The sequence below is a fragment of the Berghia stephanieae genome, unplaced genomic scaffold, assembly GCF_034508935.2.
Source record: "Berghia stephanieae isolate SIO BIC M18660-M18661 unplaced genomic scaffold, UCSD_Bste_1.3 scaffold172, whole genome shotgun sequence".
Taxonomy (NCBI): Eukaryota; Metazoa; Mollusca; class Gastropoda; order Nudibranchia; family Aeolidiidae; genus Berghia; species Berghia stephanieae.
In genome coordinates, this window is record NW_027622757.1 from 5,442 (window position 1) to 29,403 (window position 23,962).

Genomic DNA, 23,962 nt, shown 5'->3' on the forward strand with positions numbered 1-23,962 from the left:
TAGCTTCTTTATATCATTCTCTAATGGCATCTCTTTGGGTTTTCTCAAATTTGTTCTCTTTGCTTCACATTGAACTCTGGCTGTAAAAAAAATACTATCCCAATTATAATCCAGGACAGCTTTGAACAAATCTATCTCTGCGGATTCTTCCATTTTGTTTTGCATTATATATTCCCCTTTTAAGAAATTAATTAACTTTTTCAATATAAATCCAATTGAAAGCTTCAAGCCTGCTTTTAATGTCCCATCCTCTTTCAAAGTCATTTCAGAAATGGTTTGCGATATTTCATTAAAGTTACAACGCTTCACCACGTCCTCTCCAGAGAAAGAAGGTTGATTTGTTCTCTTCCTAGTTTTTAAAATCAAATTTCCTAAGATGCGTAAATCACTCATTATAACTTTTCTCTCCTTCTTTGAACTTTTACTCCACAATTTTGTTCCTAACAATACTATAGCTTTGTCTGATCGACACAAATTTCCCACTTCATCATTCCGAAATTTGTCAAGAATATTCTCCTTTATTTCTTTACTTGCATTGGGAGCCACGGGATAAAATTTTACAACCCCAGTACACAGAGCATGCTCAGTACTACATTTCTTTTTGTGTTCATAAACCCTTCGTCCAGAGTAAAACCCCTTACAGCCAGCACACATAACAACTTCATGTGACCCTTGTGCTCTCTCACGCATAACTATTGAATTGTTTCTAGTGTTTGAATAAAAAATGCCCTTTTTCTTGAGATACTCCATTGTTCTATCCCTTTCCTTTACAGGCTGTTTCATGGCCTCTGTAACTTCTGTCTCATCTTTGTGTTTCCTCATCAAATGCCTTGAGAGTTTTGTTTGCAACTGTCCACAGTATGGACAGGGTCTCCTTGGCTTTTTGTATTTCTCTGGAAAAAAAAGAAGAAAATAAAGCACATCATGCTATGAACTATGAAAATAAATCAATAGACAGATCGTATGCACATCAGCTACATGACAGCGATAGAGAGGAATAGCATTCCAAATATTTAAGGCCTGGACAAGTAACTGTCATAATTCCTTCTTGTTATATACTTTTCTACCATCTATTCCTTTGGAAGAGGTATGTTAGATTTGTGGAGACCTCTGCCACATAACAAATCCAGTGAAAAGACGCCATATTTTTGTTTTGAAATAGAAATAAATAGATCAATCCACCCACTTCACTGGGTTCAGGGTTCCCTCTTCATTATAATCAAAATATGAACATAAATCGGAATAGTGACACATTGAAGTCTCATCTGAATACATAGATTGTCCTTTGTTGTTTCAGCGAATAAGCAGACAGAATGTCAAAAGAATTTTAGGTTTTTCCCCAACCACCCCTTGGAGGTATCAGTATCAGCGGAATGGTAAGCGTCATGTTTTTTACGTTGAGCCACAAAATTTACTCCAAATGCTTCACTCGACCCAGGCGGAAAAGCAATCAAGAATAGACCCAAGTCCTATCCAAAGACTAACATTTCATTTAAGTTTATTGTAGGCCCTTGGCCAATCGACAAAATTCAATTCACATAAATTATTTACAACAATCAGAAATTAATTATATCAATAATAGTAATAGAATGCAATGAAGGCAATATCATAATAATATAATAATAATAATAATAATAATAATAATAATAATAATAATAATAACAGTAGCGGCAATAAGTAACAATTAATATAGTAACAAAAGTAATAATAGACTATAGTTCATAGTCATAACAATGACTTTCTTTGTCATTGAGGGAGTGAGAAAACATCACCGGCTGGCAGAACAAACAGCCGACATCAATCAAACGTCCTCCAGACCGGTTGAGCATCGGCTTCATTAATTCCTTAAAGACTTCCCCCCAACTGCCTGAACGATGCTGATGCCCAGACAACTTAATCCTGATTTATATTTTGTGGGAATGAAATATGACATGTATATGCCGGAAATATTTCAATAACAAACACACTGTTCAGATAGAAAATATTTGAGTCTTGCCTTTGTTAATTGACACAGGTAAGTTAGGAAAATAAATGCTAGTAAAAACGATCAGCAAGTTCGTGAACACTGCTTCTCAACTCGAACATATGTTTTCATCAAATCTACACACATCATGTTGTGAGCTGAATTTTAATGATCTCAGTTGTCATTGAAAGGAAACCCAAGAATTTTAGAATAAAGAAAAATATTGAACCTGGAAGTCAAAAGGGTTTGTAGCACAGCAGACATTATCAAAGTATAATTTTAGTACCGACAAATTAAAAAGAAAATGTGCTTTTCTTTAAATGCTCCCAATCATCATATACTGTTTAGGTTGCAAGATTAATAAAAATGTTATCTACTCTGATTCTCGTTAAGTTTCCAGCTGGTCTGTGAAAAAAAGCCTTAAGCATCATAGAAATACAAGAAACAGTTTTAATATATAGATGGGTTGTAAAAAAAAAAACCATTTTAACACTTACAATACAAGCAATTTAAGTCTATTACAGACAAAAAAAACCCCAATAAAATAAACATGAACATTTTTATGGCTGGTTTCACTGATATCACTCACACATTGGGGTTTCAGATTCTAAGATGTCCACCCTATCAAATTTGGATTTGTGCTTGTTATGTAAATGGTAGCGTATTTTGCGACGCAGCACTGCCAAAACAGAAAAAAATGCAATAACACAAATGCAGCACCATGGAGGGGGTGGAAGTTTTCTTTTAAAAGGAATGGGTAAATTAAAATTGATCCCACAAATATCAAAGGAGAAGAATGACAAAAAAATGACTCACCATTGCACGTAACACGTTGGTTTGCAAGTGTATAGCATTCGGGTTGAACCTGGGTCCCAGACTGGCAACGAGGTTCAGTCTGTGATAGTTGTGGATGAGGCTCTGACTGAGTTGGGGAATGAGCACTAGGTTCCAAAGACAATGATGTACTCAGCATTGGGTACCTCACAGAGTACGTAGAGGAATCAGACTCGGAGTCAGCAACAAAATCGGGACCCTGTATATTTTGTGGAAAAGATGACAGATCAATCAATTTATTCATGTTGACAATAAACATGAAGAGCCATTGTTTAATAATCCAACTAAACAATTAGCTGGTTAATAATGCAAGTATAATAAAAAAGAGTTGAGAAAGGCAGACATATTGTCTAAGTATTTAATATGTTCAACTGTGCTTGGATAAATATAGATACACCAACCAGGGTTTCAGTAAACCGTTTTTAACCAACTCTTTAAATCCTACACCAGGACCAACAACTACAAAACAATTTTTTATATCACTACGATTCTGGACATATAAACGGTTGTCATTGCAACAATATGAACTTCCTAACCTTGCAACTGCAATATAGTTAACAAAAAAAGTTGATAAACATTACGATGCAAGAGAATTTGGACAAAATGCGAGATCAAAAGTATAGAAGTATAACAGAAGCTATTTTGATTTTTCCTGGAAACGCATCATTTTCACATTTTGTCAAATAAAAAACAAACGACTTCAAATGTGAATGGCTCATCAATGAATATCACTTCAAAATATAACGAGGAAGGTTTAAAATAGTGTTATTGTTGGCGAAGTCCACTGCAAAGAAAACTTTTTAACAACAAAAAACTAGGAGATCTCACTGGTGTAAAACAGTGTTGTCCTTGTCCTGAAATATTGTATTGCGCCTAACAGACTGCAGGTCTCATCTTTTGTGGCAAATGTGTTTTGTCCACCACAAAATATGGTGATGTGAAGCATTTTGAGCATGGTGCCAACTGTGGATAAACGCTATACAAATGTTATGATTTTATTTTAATGTACATACTTACCACAAATGAATCATGTGATATGGAACTTTGTTCTGCATCACTTTCAGGCTCTGAGTTGGAGTCTATATAGAAAATAAAACAACAAAAAAAAAAGCTGAAGACTATCATGTGCAAGTTTTTCTCTAAACTCTTAAACAAAAAATCATGCCATCTTGTGCTGTAAAAGGATTTTTTTAAATTATTTACCTTATGACTATTGTCCTTTGGAAAAAAAAGAAAATTAAGTCCGAAACCTTCTGGCTATTTTCTTTTAAATTTCAAGAACGTCAGAGTTGGCAAGGGAGGACGGAAATATAATTCCAGAAACCAATCTGTCTATAATCATATCCATATGATAGTTTTTCGTTCAAGATTCAGGTACAGTCCACTTAGGATAATCGCAATACCTTGGGATCATCGAAAATGTTGGGATTAACCGAAATTCAGTTTCCTGTCCACTATTTCAACATTTTACACATTTATTGTCAACTCAAACCAGTAAATAATATTCTTAGTCCACCACATACAGAGCAATTTGATTGAAACAAAAACCATATGGCAGCCCCGTGTAGATTTGTCAACCAAAAGCAGCTATGAAGCAAGCCGATATCTTATTCAGATTGGAAGAAGTTTCAATCTTTTTTCTCAACAATTCAACATTTGTCAGAGTTAAAGAGATTAGCCTTAATGAGAGACAATAAGCTCTCACCAAACTCGTTGGTCACAATGCACAGTTGTTAATCCTAAAACAAAGGATATCGCTCAGTCTCTCTTTATAACTGTCATTTATAACCTGTTGTCAAGATTATGACCAGCCCCACCCTTCTTCTATTTAATGGCCACCGATGACGTCACAAACCCATACTGCAGAGCCCCGCCCTCTTTCGACTCTAACAGAGTGGTGACACACTACTGTAGCATTAAATCCTGCTCACTCTCGATTCTTCAACCTGTCACGATTTCATCCATGATGAAATTTAATCATGATATACTGTTTGATTTCTTGAATTTACCACTTTTTAAAAAACCGAAGTTTGTTGCAATTAACCAGTGACTTTTATATAGAATTATTTCCATTGCTTAGGAAATATTGTGATTAACCGAAAGTTGCGATTAAACGAGTTGCAATTATCCGGAGTGGACTGTAATAGTATTACACATCATGACTCAAAAAAAAATAAATAAAAAAGCAAACTATGTGTACCTAAATGTTATTCATTTCCTCATCAAATTACATTCTTACCATTAACATCATAGATCACATCAAAAGGGTTGTCTGGATTGACAGCAAGACATTTTTCAGGATTTTTAAAGCTCAAATCTCTCTGATCTGAAGTTACAAAAGAAATAGCATATTCTCAACATTAAACTATGATTTTGTGATATGGCATACTGTATGCATAAAGCAAGATGCAAAGACAGGTTTAAGTTTAAATTATTTTATATTCTTTTCAAAAATCCATTCTAGTTTTGCCAAAATAAAATAAACACGAGAAGTGTTGAGTTGGATAGCGCTAAAACTAAAAGTAGTAGTGGTAGTAGTAGTAGTAGTAGTAGTAGTAAACGACAGATCTTACTCACTAGTGTGAATCTACAGTCTACAGAAGTTCCCGAATTATCTGACTCCACTTCCAAATGACTGACTGACAAGTGACAATCATCAATCGGTGTGTGTGTGATTAGGTACTTTGGTAAACGTCCATTTGGCCCTCCAGCAGGGAGCCGATAAATGGCCTAGTGGCTGTGACCCGATTTTTTTTGACTTTTGAGTGATGGGTCTCAGAAAAAGTTCCATAGATTTTTTGTTTATGGATGGATTTTAATGATTTATGTCTTATTTTCTTCAGGAGAAATTACTCTATCGTTTGGTGTAGTTTATTTTAAAATCAATGACAATTTAGTATAACTTTTGATTATGGATAAAATAGGGTATAATTTAGCTTTGGATAATTAAAAGATTAGAACTTGGTAAATCAAAATTTCATGCTGGCACGTTTATTTAACATCTTAACTTTTTTATAAAATTAAATTCAGGGCAAAGTTGTATACCGCATCCATGAAATTCGTTCCAGTAAAATCCTTACTCAAATCTTAGCGGTCATTTTAGACCAGTTTTGAAATCCAAATGGCGGTTACTACCGGAAATGCAACAATTTTCAGGTCACAAAGTCCGTCAGTAAATAACAAAGGCAAATAGAAGACCATTTGTCAGCCTTTAAACTAACACAGCTTTTTTTCTGCTTATCTGATTTTCACAATTTTGGTATCATTAGAATCGTGTTGAAAAGCACTTGAAAATGATATAGGTTTCATTGAGCTCAATCCAATTTGAATTTTTTACCAAAGTACCTAGTGTGATGTCTACCCTATTGAAAATCTTAAATCAACAGTGATGTAATAAGAATGGCCAATAACTTACCATTTAAATTATCTCGGTGTCTCTTCAATGATGCCTCCAGCATCAATTTACCCCACGATGCCATAGACGTCTAGTTTGGAACTCAGCAAGTGACGAAAAAATACTTGCGGCTATAGAGAGGACGTCCGTCGGCCACTCTCTTCGCAAGTCAGTAGTCATTGGTTATCAGATAATCCTTGGTTCTTGAAAAATATAGAAACACAGCGGTTCATTTAAAAAGACTCTTTTGTAGATCAAGATATAATGTTAGGTATTGCACTTTAAAATCTCTTCAGACATAGAACGGGTCAACTTGACGTCTAGACCAAATCATTTCGAAGATCGATATGGCAACAGCAACGCCTGGAATGGAGGATTTAAATGCGGCATCTGACGATTCTACTGCTATGACAGAAGATGCTCCATTTCACGACGTCGAGATGGCTTCAACTGGCATCAGGCATCAACATGCTACTCAATAATGGGTTTGATGAAGCGTTTGACTAAGAACTGATAACTGATAACCACCTACTACTGACTTGCGAAGTGAGTAAGTGAGTGCCGAGTGCCTCTTTATGCGCGAAATTGACTAAACATACGTTTCACGAAAAAAAGAGTTACTATGTTTGCTTGTCTCTTGTCACCAAGATAAGAATCCGGACCAAGATTCGATAAATCTGTTTCTAAAAATAGATTATAATTCGTATATCTTGTTCATTCCTCAGTTCATCAACTTTCACACAATTTTATATTAGGTTTTCATTACTATAAAAATCCATATAATGCTCTAGAATTTTAGAGAAAATTTCGGAAAGATATAGTGCCTCACTATTGAAATATATCGATGAAAACACTGGTACCCCTATTGTACTTTTTTCAGGCGGTCACCTTATTGACCAAAGTGAAAATTTAGGCATAACTCTTCTTACTGTGGTGTTTAACAAATAACTTCAATACTATGATTTACAATTATATATCCTTGACGGTTGGGTTGACAACCTTAAACTAAAATCAGAAAAGTGAATGTGCTAGAGGTCAAATCAATAGGGGACCGGATTTTGGTCTCCCTATTGGTAAAGTACTGTAAAATGAACTAATAGGGGTACCAAAAGTCTCCCTATCCGGTATTAATACATACATATATATATATATATATATATATATATATATATATATATATATATATATATATATATATATATATAAGTCACCCTAGTTCTATGACTTATTGCAATGACTAACCCAGGATTATCTACCGTCTTTTGCATACACATAATACCCAGCTCATCTAGACAGCGAGTGAGTTCATTAGTTTTGTCTCACAAAGTGACTACCTGGAATCAGACAACGGTCGATGATTTAATAAATACACACAAGACGTATTATAAAGTAAAATAAGACACTGTGTATGTAGGTTTGAATTCACGGACTGGAATAGCCCAGGCGTAATTCTCATCACAAAGTCAACTAGGTCAAGGTGACCAGTAACAAAAACAAATCCATACAGTTGTGACACGAAAGTATATAAATGAAGGACTCGTGGGTTTTTTTCGAAACAGATTTTTCTATTCTGTTGAGAAAATAAGTAATAAAATCTATATAAAGAGTATACTAATCTCAGATACATAGCATACAATAATGTCATATGACTAGCCTGGAATCACTGTTTACGTCTGTATAATAATATCGATATTAAAAAGATTCATAATCAGATAAATATAGCATATAATAATGTCATATGACTAGCCTGGAATCACTGTTTACGTCTGTATAATAATATCGATATCAACAAGATTGATAATCAGAGAAATATATCATACAATAATGTCATATGACTAGCATTGAACCTATGTTTACGTCTGTATAATAATATCGATATAAAAAAGATTGATAATCAGAGAAATATATCATATAATAATGTCATATGACTAGCCTGGAATCACTGTTTACGTCTGTATAATAATATCGATATAAAAAGATTGATAATCAGAGAAATATATCATATAATAATGTCATATGACTAGCCTGGAATCACTGTTTACGTCTGTATAATAATATCGATATAAAAAGATTGATAATCGGATAAATATAGTATATAATAATGTCATATGACTAGCATTGAATCACTGTTTACGTCAGTATAATAATATCGATATAAAAAGATTGATAATCGGAGAAATATAGAATATAATAATGTCATATGACTAGCCTTGACCCTATGGTTACGTCTGTATAATAATATCGATATAAAAAGATTGATAATCAGAGAAATATATCATATAATAATGTCATATGACTAGCCTTGAATCACTAATTACGTATATATCTATTGTCTAAGTCAGTGGGCTCTTCAATGAGCTCCGTACACAATTGAGCCCTTGGAAAACAATAATTACTCACATTATCTCACCGTACTCAGGTGTAAAATTAGACAATGACCGTTACAGCGTTGTTTCTGTTGGAAAAAAAATGTATATCTCCCAACAGGCGTCATGTTTCGTTCAACATGTTAGGTGTTGATGTTGACCAGGGACCCTTTATAAAAGACTTTAAGTACCTTTTGTGGAAATTGCGTAATATATAAACAGATCAAAACAGTGGGAGGTATTGTCACGTTACACAAATGTCAAATATTTCTAAACTTCTATAAATTATACTGTAAACATAGTATTATTCGCATACAACGATTTTTTTTGAAAATATGCTTTAATTTAATTTGGTGATAATAAAATAAAATGAAACCAGAAAATTACAAATAATATGCCAAAGCCGGGAGGAATTTGAGTTTTCTTTTTTTCCTCTCTTTGTCGTCGTGAAGAAATTCTAGAAAATCTAAAAATAAAACAGTTTGTATTTTTCTGTTTGTTTTTTTTAATTAATTTTTTTTTTTTTGATATTTCAAAATCTATTTAATTCAAAGGAGGGAGATAACCAATGAATATCTAGAGTTAGTAAAAGACATTGAGTTGCTTCCCCTTATTTTGTCTCAGATATCCAATGTCTAGGATAATTAATTATTTATTAATTTAACCATAATTAGTGACTTGTCACGTCACACTGGTGATATATCGGAGCAATGGAGATGATGACAATGAATTTGGTAGTAACAGAAATGGAAAACTATGAGGAATTTTGTTTCAAGGTTTTTAGAGATAGGTTGTTGTCTGTAAAATGTGTCGCATCGTCCGGAATCGGTAATATATTCAGGTGACTGAATAATGATATTAGAAATTAATGTAATCCATTGATTGGGTTGGCTATACTTTATTTATTCCCGGGAGGAGAGGGGAGGGAGAAAAATTATTTTGTTTTATCGTACATGGCACCAAGTAATGATGATGCGACATGATCTTTCTTTATATGTATTTATCAATAGACTAAAACGGGTGTTGTACGCAATTGCTCTATATTCCCATAACTTATATATAAACACGAATAAGCCATATGATGACAATGATAAAAGATGATATATTATATAAACAATATTTTTATGTACGTTTAAAAAACCCAAATATCTGATCTGGTTATATGGACATGTCTTGTGTTATCATATATTATACAACTTTATTGTATCAACATTATTACATACAAGGATAATGATGATATTGATGATGGTGGTAATATTAGTAGTAATAATAATAATAATAATAATAATAATAATAATAATAATAATAATAATAATAATAATAATAATAATAATAATATAATAATAATAATAATAATAATAATAATAATAATAATAACAATAATAATAATAATAATAATAATAATAATAATAATAATAATAATAATAATAATAATAATAATAATAATAATAATAATAATAATAATAATAATAAAATATCGGTCATAATAACACACCAAGTCCTTAACTCTTTGATCATCAAATTGATAAGGAGAATCATGACTTCTTTCCACTTACCGGCCATTTTCACGATTTTCCCCAAAACTTCACACCCAACAAACACAAAAATATATGTTTTGTCACTCAAACACAATAGATAGCAGCAAAATTCTTGAGAAGTGGGAGTTAAAAAACTCCACATGCAACACATCTGACCGACTGATCCTCAAGGACGGCAACGCTATCTGTCGATCACAACTGCAGCAGATTCACAAGAAATATTTCAAGCTTATCCCGGTTTTCTTCGTTGCTCCGCAATTGGATTCAATAGTTTGATGTCAAGTCGCCCAGCAACGGCGGCCATCGCGGTTCTAAACATCTGTACTTTTTATTCATCATGCTGGCTACAATTTTTCATATATCTTGTGATCAGAATGCGCAAAAGTCAAAATATGATCAGTTTTATGTTTTCTTTTCCTTCTGGATACACTTTTATGCTCGTCGAAGAAATATTTCATAAGGGCGTCCGCCATTGTTCCGATAGTTTAGAGCCAGTTACTAAGTTACCATGCGTCATTACGGGGAAGTGACGTTACAACTCTTGAAGAGTATTCTGTTATACGGGTGAAAACCCAATGATTGAAAACAATCAAAACAAACACAATTGGGCTCCAGTCCCGTCGTCACGACCACAACAATCACCAATAAACGGTTGAAATCAAATGTGACTCTTCGCCTTAAAACGGTATTAAGTCGGGTTGATTAAGACGTTGAAAATTGAATTTATAGCCAGAAATATCAGACTTGTGTTGAGTTTGTATGTTTTATTGAGGAGAACGGATACTATATTTTAGGGTGCTAATGCCAGCGATTTATATTTTTCAACACTTTAACATTTAATTTCGATTTTAAGCATCTGGTTCGTTCCGACATAATACCGTTTTGAGACGATGGGTCACAAATGAACTGGAGTACAGATCGCATCGTCTGGCCTCAATGAGGATTGGGGTGTGAATGAAGCATTATGCTAAATTTAATTATATTTGTTTTCAACGTTTATTTGTCTATCGTTGTACTGATGAAGGGTTTGAACCCGAAACGTCCGCTGCCTTTATTGTTCCCATCGCGAGCCTCTCCATTATCATTAACAATTGACCCACGACGCAGAAGAAAACCAGGAGCTCTTTTCAGACGTGCGTCGCCACATGACGCCTGGTACGCGAGTTGTGTTGTTAACGTTCCTTACATTACCTGACCTTACCGGAGGTCCGTCTCCCTACAGAGGTTCAATGTTTTGGAATACCATTCTTCACGTTCAAGGGTCATTATCTTACCTGACCTTACCGGAGGTCCGTCTCCCTACAGAGGTTGAATGTTTTGGAACGCCATTCTTCACGCTCAATGGTCATTATCTTACATGATCTTACCGGAGGTCCGTCTCCCTACAGAGGTTGAACATCATGGAACGCCATTCTTCACGTTCAAGGACCATTACCGAGCAGTCGATTATCTTTTTGCCAGTTGTTGCCTCCACATTTCCTGTTAACCTACACGTAACGTGTAAGCTCTCAAATGGAAAACAGCATCATTGAGATGACGTGTGCTGCTGTTTGATAAAGTGTGTAATTCTTACAATCAACCTGACATTAATTAAAGTGATTCTAGGCTGCAACAAAATGTGGACTAAAAAAAGTAATGAACAAAAATCAATATAACAGCTTGAAAAACAAAAAAACATACAAACAAAAAACAAAACAAAACAAGAATAAATGCCACACACAGAACGTTTCGGGCTGAAAACCCGTCTTCAGCCAACAAAAAAATAAATAAAAAAATGAAGACATAAATACATGATTAAATTCAGAGATATTGTGTAGGTCTAAATCGATCGTGAGGAAAGTACAGAAATAAAACGTCTGCACACGTCCCTTCAATAAGTAGGCGTGGATGATCTAAAATTAGATATGGACGCGTTTTCTGGAGTTGACGATCCGTATCGTAAACTCTATCTTCTTTTGTCCGTTCCGTTAGTAGTATTAGCGTATGGCTACATCTCCACACTGGAAGTCTCCAGCCAGTCTTTAAATGCGTCACCGCATTTGAGGACAGCCTCGAAACCTCCCGCCAATCTCGTCACAGGGCAGTGCAGGATTATGTCGTCTGCTGTTTCTGGCGTTCCCTGACAGTGGGGACAGTCGGCTGCCTCGCTCAGACCCCGTCGATGCATGTTTACAGCAGTCCTGCCGTGGCCTGTCAGTAGTCGGTTTGAGGGGACCCGCTGTTTTCGATTGCCATTCATGAATCCTGGCATAAATTCAGTTGGGTCTTTGAATACCCCACCTCCCTCGGGCATGGTATTTGTCCACTATTCTATATGTGTGGCTATTGTGGTCTAGTGGTATGACACTCGTCTTCGGATCGAAACGTCCTGGGTTCGAGCCTCGCGCTCGGCGGCGCATAGTTGAGTCACTTTACTCACATTCTCTCACCATACTCAGGTGTAAAATGAGTATTTTGCCGTTAACAGCATTGTCTTTGTCTGGAAAAAGTGTAATATCGCCTAACAGGCGGCATGTCCCGTCCGACATGTTTAAATGCTGCTGTTGACAAGGGACCCCTTATAAAGCGCTTTGAGCACATTTAGTGGACATTGCGCTATATAAAGCTCAATTTTTTATACTTTTTTAATTCCCTCCAGGTTTCCCCAATATGGAAGTCTTTCAGTTTTGAGTTACGATAATAAAGGAAGAATTTTACACGCCTTGGTTTGGAAGTGTCCAACTATTCGGTAATCTTGTGGTTACCACAAATAGGATTCAATAGTCGTAACGTCACTTCCTCCCTAATGACGCATGGTAAATTAGAAACACTGGCTCTAAACTATGGGAACAATGGCGGAAGCCCTTATAAAATATTTCTCCGACGAGCAGAAAAGTGTATCCAGAGGAGAAAAACATTATAAATATGATCTTGTTTTGACTTTTATACATTCTGATCACAAGACATATGAAAGGTTCTAGCTAACTTAAAGAATAAAAAGTAATGATTTTCTTTCAAGATGGCCGACGTTTCCGGGCGGCGTAACATCAGACTACTGAATCCAATTAACTGGTATATTGTTGACCAATATGACATGAAATTCGTAACAAACCTTCATACGTGCTGGGACAAACATAGTTGGTTGTTTATAAACAACAACTTGAATAAAATTGACGTTTTTCTGATTATTGTTATTGTTTTTTATACCGCCAGATGGGTGACTAATTATCACACGGTTTTCTCGATCATATTATAAACGTTTAACTTTGCACACCGTTTTCTGTGCTGGTTCTATTGATCAAGCGTAGAGCAGTGGGTATTTTACTTAGACACATGCCATCGAAATTAAAACCTGCTATGTTTACCATTCATTGTTATTATTGTTTACATTATGACGACTGTCCGAGAGGCGTGGTTATCTGGGTGTCTCTTGTAGTGGAGCGCATATGTGGGATGAAGGAGGGGGGGGGGGGTAAGGAATTCCAAGTGACCAATACCTACGCATTGAAAGTTCATGGGTTCGAGTCTCATGCGAGGCAAAGTTACATTCTATAAAGAGCATTTTACTCACATTATCTCAGCATACTCGGGTGTAAAATGAGTAAACCTTAACGTTAACAGGGTTGTCTCTGTCAGGAACAAAATATGCAATATCGCCAAATGTCATCATCATCATCATCATCATCATCATCATCATCATCATCATCATCATCATCATCATCATCATCATCATCATCATCATCATCATCATCATCATCATCATCATCATCATCATCATCATCATCATCATCATCATCATCACCATCATCATCATCATCATCACCATCATCATCATCATCATCATCATTATCATCACGCCACCATCTTGATGATTATTTGTTTTGTTATTATCTATATAAAGTTTTATATGTATATATATATAATAACGCAACATAGTTAAATAATATATTTTTTTAATCTAAAACTATGTAACAAAATAAATAGATAGATAAGGAATGGAAAAAAAGAATATAAGAAAAGATAGTTGAAGACATAGATTAGAATAATCAAAAATAAATCAAAATTATCAATAACTCAAAATAAATATTGTTGCATATAAAAATTCATAAACAAGGAAATGCAAAACAATATAAATAAGTAAATAAATAAATATATTAATTAATCAATTTATTAATTGACATATAAAGAATAATGATAAGTGTTAAAAATGTATATGTGTGTGTGTGGGGGGGGGGGGGGAGAAAGAATGAAATATTGATTTAATGTGACTTAATAACCCTGGTACACTCATAGATATTGGGGGGGGAATAAAGAATGAAATATTGATTTAATGTGACTTAATAACCCTGGTACACTCATAGATATTGGGGGGGGGGGGGTGGGGGGGGGGGGAGAAAAAATGAAATATTGATTTAATGTGACTTAATAACCCTGGTACACTCATATATATCGGGGGGGGGGGGAGAAAGAATGAAATATTGATTTAATGTGACTTAATAACCCGGTACACATATAGATATCGGGGGGGGGGGGGGATAAAGAATGAAATATTGATTTAATGTGACTTAATAACCCTGGTACACTTATAGATATCGGGGGGGGGGGGGGAGAAAGAATAAAATATTGATTTAATATGACTTAATAACCCTGGTACACTCATAGATATGGGGGGGGGGGGAAGATAATATGATTTAATTGACTTATACTGGACACTATAGATATGGGGGGGGGGGAAAGAATGAAATATTGATTTAATGTGACTTAATAACCCTGGTACACTTATAGATATAGGGGGGGGGGGGGAGTAAAGAATGAAATATTGATTTAATGTGACTTAATAACCCTGGTACACTATAGATATCGGGGGGGGGGGAATAAAGAATGAAATATTGATTTAATGTGACTTAATAACCTGGTACTCTATAGATATCGGGGGGGGGGGGGGATGAAAGAATGAATATTGATTTAATGTGACTTAATAACCCTGGTACACTTATAGATATGGGGGGGGGGGGGGGAGTGTATTGTTAATGTGAGTAATACTGGCACTATGCATTAGTGTTGAATTATATCATCTATACTATGGTATGATATTACATTGTATTGCATCTACTACTCATATGTTTTTTTCTTTGATTGGATTACTTTTTTCTACTCCTCCTACTCCTCCTCCTCTCCTCCTCTCTCTCCTCTCCTCCTTCCTCCCTCTCCTCCTTCCTCCTCTCTCCTCCTCCTCCTCCTCCCTCCTCCTCCTCCTCTTCTCCTCCTCCTCTCCTCTCTCCTCCTCTCCTCTCTCCTCCTTCCTCCTCCTCTCTCCTCCTCCTCCTTCTCTCCTCCTCCTTCTCCTCTCTCCTCTCTTCCTCCTCCTCCTCTCCTCCTCTTTCTCTTCTTTCTCTCTCTCTCTCTCCTCTCTCTTCTTCTCTTCTTCTCTCCTTCTCTCTCTCCTTCCTCTTCTCTCTTTCTTCTTCTTCCTTCTTCTTCTTCTTCTTCTTCTTCTTTTTTCTTCTTCTCCATCCTTATATATATTATTATATATATATATATATATATATAATAGAGAGAGGAGAGAGAGAGAGAGAGAGAGAGAGAGAGGAGAGAGAGTGAGAGAAAGAGAGAGAGAGAGATAGATAGAGAGAGAGGAGAGGGAGAGAGAGAGGAGAGAGAAGAGAGAGAAAGAGAGAAAGATAGAGAGAGAGAGAAGAGAGAGATAGAGGAGAGAGAGGAGAGAGAGAGGAGAAGAGTGAGAGAAGAAGAGAGAGAAGAAGTAGAGAGAGAGAGAGAGAGAGAGGGAGAGAGGGGAGGAGAGAGAGGGAGAGAGTCAAACTCATTTGTTATTGAATTGTTTTTCTACTTAGACTTCCATATTTCAGGGATGTCCTCGCAATTGATTTTGATCACGCAGCGAAAGAGCTTGAGATAGAAATCGATAATGATGATGATGGAGAATTATTCTGGAAATTTCCTGTTATTTATAATAATAACATTGTCCACCATTCTCCAACTGAATCAACAAATCCTACAACACACGGAAAACTTTGTACAGTTGGAGACAACACTGATTCATTCGAATTTGACAGCGTAAAACGGAATCCAATGTTCAGATTCTCGTAATTCATTTACCAGTTTTTTTGTCTTTGTTTTCATCACAAGATATGACACAGGAGAGAAGGATTGTAATGGTTTACTCAGTAGTAAATGTGACCTTTCGTCTCAAAACGGGACTAAGTCGGGATTATTAAGATGCTGAAAATTGAATTTGTGACCACAAATATCAGACTTAATTTGAGTTTGTTTGTTTTATAGAGGAGTATGAATATCATATTTCACTGTGCTAAATACCAACGTTTTATATTTTTGTCCACTTTGACTATAATTTGACTTTTTAGCATCTGGTCCCTCCTGAGATAATACCGTTTTGAGACGTTTGGTCACAAATCGTGGCCAACGCAATCGCACAAAAGATCTCACATCAAGGAAAATCCACGTACGTGCATCATTTGCTTTAAAATATACACTCAATAACCCCGAAGACTCAAAGTTTTGTAGAAATGTGGTACAAATAGAAATGAATGTACAAGCAGGTCTTGAAGGAAGGGAAGTAATATTTGTAGACGAATAGTTTTGATGAAACGTGCGAACCCACACATCTGACTTGGCCATATTTCATTTTGGATAATGATGTTTGACTGTTTCTGTTAGAAAGAGGTAATCTAAATATGAAATAAATAACACACGACCATAGTTTCAGTGGGGAAATGTTTAATATAATTCTGTATATGGATGGTAGATAAGTAAAATGAATATAAATTTGAAAGTTAAAAATAAACTTTATAATGGCTGTCGTTATTGGGTGCAGAGGTGGGACTGGCTAATAAAATATGATGATATCCATGTTGGAATTTGGTCATTTGTGGATGACCAAGGCGATTACAGTGTCCGTTTTTGTTGTTGATGTATTTGTGTTGATGGTGATTTGTGGTTATTGTATTGAGAGTTGTGATGGTGATAGTATTAATTGTCGTGGTGATTTATGGTTGTTGTGATGAAAATGGTAAATTGTTATACTCTTGGTGATGGTGAGTTGTTATAATCCTGGTTGTGGTAAATTGTTATAGTCTTGGTGATGGTGAGTTGTTATAATCCTGGTTGTGGTAAATTCCTATAGTCTTCGAAATGGTAAATTGTGTTATAGCCTTGGTGATGGTAAATACGTATAATGATTGTGATCTGTTTATCAGTTCTGATTATTATAACATGAAATATGAAAAAAAAAGAATATTTGTTTTAAAAGAGATAAATATTATACAATGTCAAGTATATGAGATAAACAATATTTACAGTAACAAAAGGACAAAGATGATATACAATATTAATAACAGTTAATGTAAAGGAAATGATATAAACGTACTTAATTGAATTCCGTCAAGTTGTTGGCGAGAGTTTTATCAGAAACGTCAGCTGTGACCAAATTATTATTTTTTTTTTTGATAAAAAACCCACGGATTTAATTGTAACACACAATCAGCCAATTTGTAGGGGACATAAGATTGGTGAACTACGCCAGTAAGCACATGCATTTTATTTTACTTTATTACATATCACCTCCATGAGTTATTTCCAAATGTGTAGAGCATTGGCAAAGAGCACTTTATCCATCTAAATGTAACGTCTTACACACAACGTATCCATACTGTGTAACAAAGTACACTAAACTGCAGGTCTGATAACCCGATCCATTCTGGGAAAATTGATATAATTGAACTCTCATAAAATATTGTCCAAAACAACAATGTTAAACTAGGCCCAAAATTTTGTTCGGATGTCAGACGTGCATATATATACACGTCGCCTGTCACCAATGATGAATCAAACTATAATTTATGAGATATATTGATACATTAAAATAAACTTTGACGACCTTCTGTTTACAATGATATCACGTTTCAAAGCCATTTCAGAGCGATGGGAGACAAAACCCTTCCCTAACTCGCGGACATTTTCTATTTTACTTTAGGTAGGAAATCTGTTAGATTCCAATTAGTATTTAATTACTTGTACACAATTACAGTGTTTATATCAAAGCCCCCGATATGACACCGAATACAATTATTTCTATAAGTAATGAAGTGTCTTTATGTAGATTTTAGGCTTAACTGTGAGGCTTTGAAGACAATTCTATGCAACCTTGACAAAGGCTGTGTCTTGGTTCTTAGAGAAATCCTCCATGGTGAGAAATTCTCGTGTTTTTTTAAAAAGACACTTAAATTATTCTTTCTTTATTAGTTTCATTTTCAAAACAAACCATACGAGTACATATAGGTAATCAAATCACTGCCATCAAAAAAGCAATTGAGAGTTTAGTATTTCGTATTGGCTTTGTGAGGAAATTGACGCCAAACGTTGTTTTACCGTATTTCAGTCACATGTATAAATGGATGGATTTTAATACATATTTATAAAGGATTCGTTTTCAATGATAAATTAGACTCACAATACAATTTCTGATAATTATTACAACTAAATTTTCTAAACATTAAAACCGGTCTACACGTCACAAAAAATATTTAAAAAACCTATAAAAATGGAAATAATGAATTCAATGACGTTTAAACGGCCATAACTTGTGAAGGCGACACTGAAATGTTTTATAACTTGTGTTTTTATCTGAAAAAAGGATTATGTTCAATTTTATAAAAGTGCTAAATATCCCAAAAGGTCATGGGAAAGTGTACACTCAACTGACCCGTCCCAATTAAGTTATAATCACTTCCATATAGACCCCACAAAATTGCCTCTGAATTCATATTTGTTTCAATATTCGACATAGAAATATGTGGAAAAGATATTATATTAAAGATACAGAAACATTTTAAAGATGAGACTGTGGATATTCAATTACAAAGTCGTCCGAATTGTCGCCTTGACTAATCTATAATTCTCTATAATGTCTAATTAACTTATCCATCTATATAAATAGAATGAATTGAATCTCCCCGCCCCACGGTATTATTTAGAAAAGACTTACAGTTTATCTCACCCTGTTTAAAATAATAATTACTGATTTTTGTTTCTTATTTGAGTTCATTAGGCATCACAGATAGTAATACGACTGACTTAGATATTTGTAATAAGGGAGGGGTGGGGGAACCAGTGATAGATAATAGATAAATAAATCTATATATGTATAAATCTGTATCTCTATCTGTATCTAGTCTATGACAATTTCACAGTCTCGTCTAGATCTTTGACAACAATTAAGAATATAATATCTGTACCTTTGATTGCAATATCTGGTAACAATATAATATAAACTAACACTTATATTATAGTAAATCTGATTCATACAAGATATAAACCAACATATTGACATAGGACATGTAACCAAGAGATGATTTTCAAGGAAAGACAATATCACATTGTTAAAGAAATCACGTGATAACAAAAGGCCTTACTTCAATGACATTCTATGACCCCTAAATGGGAGAGGGGGGGGGGTGGTGATGGTGGTGGTGGATATCTACCGTTCTTTGCATACAAAAAAGTACCCAGTCCATCTGGATAGCGAGTGATCGCATTGGTTTTGCCTCACAAGGTGGAAGGTGTATAAGATGTGGTTTATTGTTCATCTTGATTTAATGTTTGATAAAGTGTGTGATATCAGAGAAATATAGCATAAAATGTCATATGACTAGCTTGAATTACTAATTACGTTTAAATTAATAAAGTGCTCATATAAATTGTTGACTCCATGATTCTATTAGTTTAAATAATAACCTATATAAGTGTGATCAAGAAATATATATAGTCATAGACTCCTTCAATCACTAATTACACATTTATCTATTGTCTAAGTCAGTGAGCTCTTCAATGAGCTCGATTCACAGTTGAGTCCTTGGGAACCGAATCATTACTTACATTATCTCACCTTACTCAGGTGTAAAATGATACCCTGGTCGTTAAAAACGTTGTTTCAGTCGGAAAAATTAATTGGAAAATCTCCCAATAGGCGTCATGTTTCGTTCAACATGTTAAGTGTTGATGTTGACCAGGGACCCTATATAAAAGACTTTAAGTACCTTTTGTGGAAATTGCGTAATATATAAACAGATCAAAACAGTGGGAGGTATTGTCACGTTACTCAAATATATCTAATCTTCTAAAACTATACTGTAAACATCCTATTAATCACATTCAGCTATTCAGAGAGAAAAAAAATGTTTTTTTTTTTACTTTGAGTACAATGAAATAAAACTGAAACCGATAAAAAAAAGATCTTCCAAAGCCGGGGAGAATTATAATTTTCTTATTTATTTTTCTCTCTTTGTCTTTGTTAGAAATTCTATAAAATCTACAAAGGTTTAGAACGGAAATTTAACTATTTTATTTTCTGTGTTTTGACATAAAATCTTGTTTTACTTAAAGGAGGGAGATAATCATGTATATCATACAATAGTTAAAAACCATTGAGTTGTTTCCCTTTCATTTGCCTAGATATCCAATATCTAGGATAATCATAATTAGTGCCCCGTCGCGTCACATTGGTGTTATATCGGAGCAAGTGGAGATGATGACAATGAATTTGGTAGTAATAAAAATAGAACACTGTGAGGAATTTTCCTTTAAATTTATAGAGATAGGTGTTGTCTGTAAAATGTGTCGCATCGTCCGGAAACGTAATGTATTCAGGTGACCGAATTGATGCAATTAGAAATTAATGTAAAACATTGATTGGTATGGCTATATTTTATTTATTTGAGGAGAAAGAGGGGAGGGAGAAACAATATTTCCCGACGTGACACCAGATAATGATGATAGGACACATTTTCGATCTATATTTATTTATCATGAGACTGAAACGGGTGTTGTACGCGTTTACTCCACATTCTTATAACGTGTATACAACTATGTTATTATATATCATATAACTGTTTATTATATTATGATGATTACATACAAGGATAATGATGATTTAGATGATGGTGACGATGATAATATTGATGATTACAAAAATAGACATATGGAGTAATTGTGATAAAGATTGTAATAATAATAATAATGATGATAATAATAATAATAATAATAATATAATAATAATAATAATAATAATAATAATAATAATAATAATAAATAATAATATAAAAATATAATAATATATAATAATAATAATATAATAATAATATATAATAAATAAATAATAATAATAATATAATATAATAATAATAATAGTAATAATATAATATATAATAAATAATATAATATATGAATAATATAATTATGATAATGATGATAGAATGATGATGATGAATGATGATATGATGAATGATATGATGATATGATATATGATGATGATGATGATGATGATGATGATGATGATGATGATGATGATGATGATGATGATGATGATGATGATGATGATGATGATAACGGTAACGACGACTACGACGACCATAATGATGATGATAATAATGACGATGTGGTGTTGATGTTGGAGTTTGGTGAATGATTCAAACCAGGATTATCAGAAAACGGACACCATTGATGACTGGATTTAAATGGGTTTCAATAGATATCCAGTAAAATAGGAGAAGTGATCAATGGGATATATGGAATCTCTGTTCGTGTATCTCACCACAGGCTTGACGGTCTGTCGTATGTCCAACAAGACCGCCGTACTCACTGATGCCTGGTCCTGGTAGTCCTTGTCATAGGAGTACAGCGTGGCAATCGTCTAGTCCCAGACATCAAATTCGACGTGTATCTGTAAGAAATAAATGTAGATGTTTGTGTGTGTTGTGTGTGTGTGTGTGTGTGTGTGTGTGTGTGTGTAATAAAGTCATAGCCGTCATTATAACATACAATTCTATACAAACACACACCGATGCAATTTTTTTTAATTGAGATTTTATATAGCGCAACATCTAATAAACGTGCTCAAGGCGCTTTACAAGGAGTTCGTAGACAACAGCAACATTTAACATGTAGGACGGAACATGACACCTGTTAGGCGATATTATATTTTTTCTTTGGACAGGGACAACGCTGTTAACTACCAGGTACTCATTTTATACCTGAGTAAGGTGAAAGAATGTGAGCAAAGAGCCTTCTTCAAGGACTCAACTATGCATAGAGCGAGACTCGAACCCAGGACCCTCGGATCCGAAAGCAATTGTCATACCACTAGACCACATAGCCGCACGGACTAGTCTATACAATGAGATATAGAGACTTACTGTGGTCATACTGGCTTTATTGTCATACGGAATGAATTCAACGGGTTCCGTTGTCGTAATAATGTAAAAACAAATGATGGTGACGATGATATAATGGGTAATGATTTATGCTTAATAGGATGAGTTTGACCTTGATGAAAGTGTGACCTTGAGAGGAATGATGGACCTTGGTGATAAATTTCGAAATGTTGCCGTTATGGAAATTAAAGTAATAATAACAAAGAAAAATAATATACAAAAAAATAATATATATATAATATATAATAATTAATAATAATAAATAATAATAATAATAATAATAATAATAATAATAATAATAATAATAATAATAATAATAAATATAATAATAATAATAATAATAATAATAATAATAATATATAATAATAATAATAATAATAATAATAATAATAATAATATAATAATATAATATATAATAATAATAATAATAATAATAATAATAATAATAATAATAATAATAATAATATAATAATAATAATAATATAGTCATTATCATCATCATCGTCATCATCATCGTTCGTCGTCTTTCATGATCATCTTCGTCATCATTATTATCATAATCATCATCATTCATCACTCTTTTCATCATCATCATAATCGTCATCGCAAACAACTCACACCACACAATGACACAAAACATCAACCTTACCGCCATTACTATAAGTCGTAACCACCAAATGAAAGACGTAAATCCCCTTGATCGGTGCCGTGAATGTCCCGTGGAAGGATTAATTGTCCACCAGATCCATGATTCGATCGTGAATAGAAGGGTCTGTCCGTAATTACTTTTGTGTTGTCGTTTTATGTAGCCGTAGCTAAAGGCTACTGGGGACAGATCTGGAATAAATTATTTGGTATGGGATTAGAGATGATGAGAATGATGATGATGATGATGATGATGATGAATATGATGATGATAGATGATGATGAGTGATGATGTTGATGATGACGATGACATGATGATGATGATGATGATGATGATGATGATGATGATGATGATGATGATGATGATGATGATGACCTTTTGATTATACACGTTTATATATTCTTTGCTGGATACAATAGATAATAAAACCTGACTATGTATAGTCTAGTCTATCACTTCATATAAAACACTTCTGAGTACACAATGGATTCACGACATATGAATTATATTATTACACACTATTGTAAAAGCATTTTATCATTGTTATATCCTGAACAGTTGTCTGTATGACCTTCAAGTGTCAAAAGAGTTGTTATTTTTAGCATTTTGATCAAGACAACTCCAGACTTGGGGCAGCGTGGGCTCAGACCGGTTATCTAGCGTCACGTAGGCGCTTAGCTTGCTTCGTACCCGAAAGGTATCAAGTTCGATCACCCGCCACTGCGCTGTGTGCCTTCATCAAGTCACATCGCCCTAGCTCAATTTGCTGGGGCTGCTCTGCGGCTGACACGAGGTTATTACTGTATTCCCTTGGAATAGACCCTAAAGACAATTTTGCCATGAGATGAATAAAAGAATTTTGATTTAATTATTCTTTATTTTTGTATTAAACAGACATACAATCTTCTTGCCACCCTTTGGATAGGACGCAAAATCTAAGATAAATGTAATTCAACAAGGTCAAACAAACCCAGCTATCCGATAATTTCCTTTA

The 23,962-nt window shown here is 34.2% G+C and overlaps 1 protein-coding gene across 1 annotated transcript; it reads right to left on the bottom strand.

Annotated features, from left to right (window-relative positions):
• Positions 1-425: 425 nt before the first annotated feature.
• Positions 426-23,159, bottom strand: LOC144961203 (uncharacterized; the record flags this gene model as incomplete). The annotated part of the gene is made up of 4 exons (XM_078894480.1): positions 426-893; positions 2,780-2,996; positions 21,704-21,802; positions 22,972-23,159. Coding segments are annotated over 4 exons (972 nt in total), but the record flags the coding sequence as incomplete, so codon positions are not given.
• Positions 23,160-23,962: the final 803 nt, after the last annotated feature.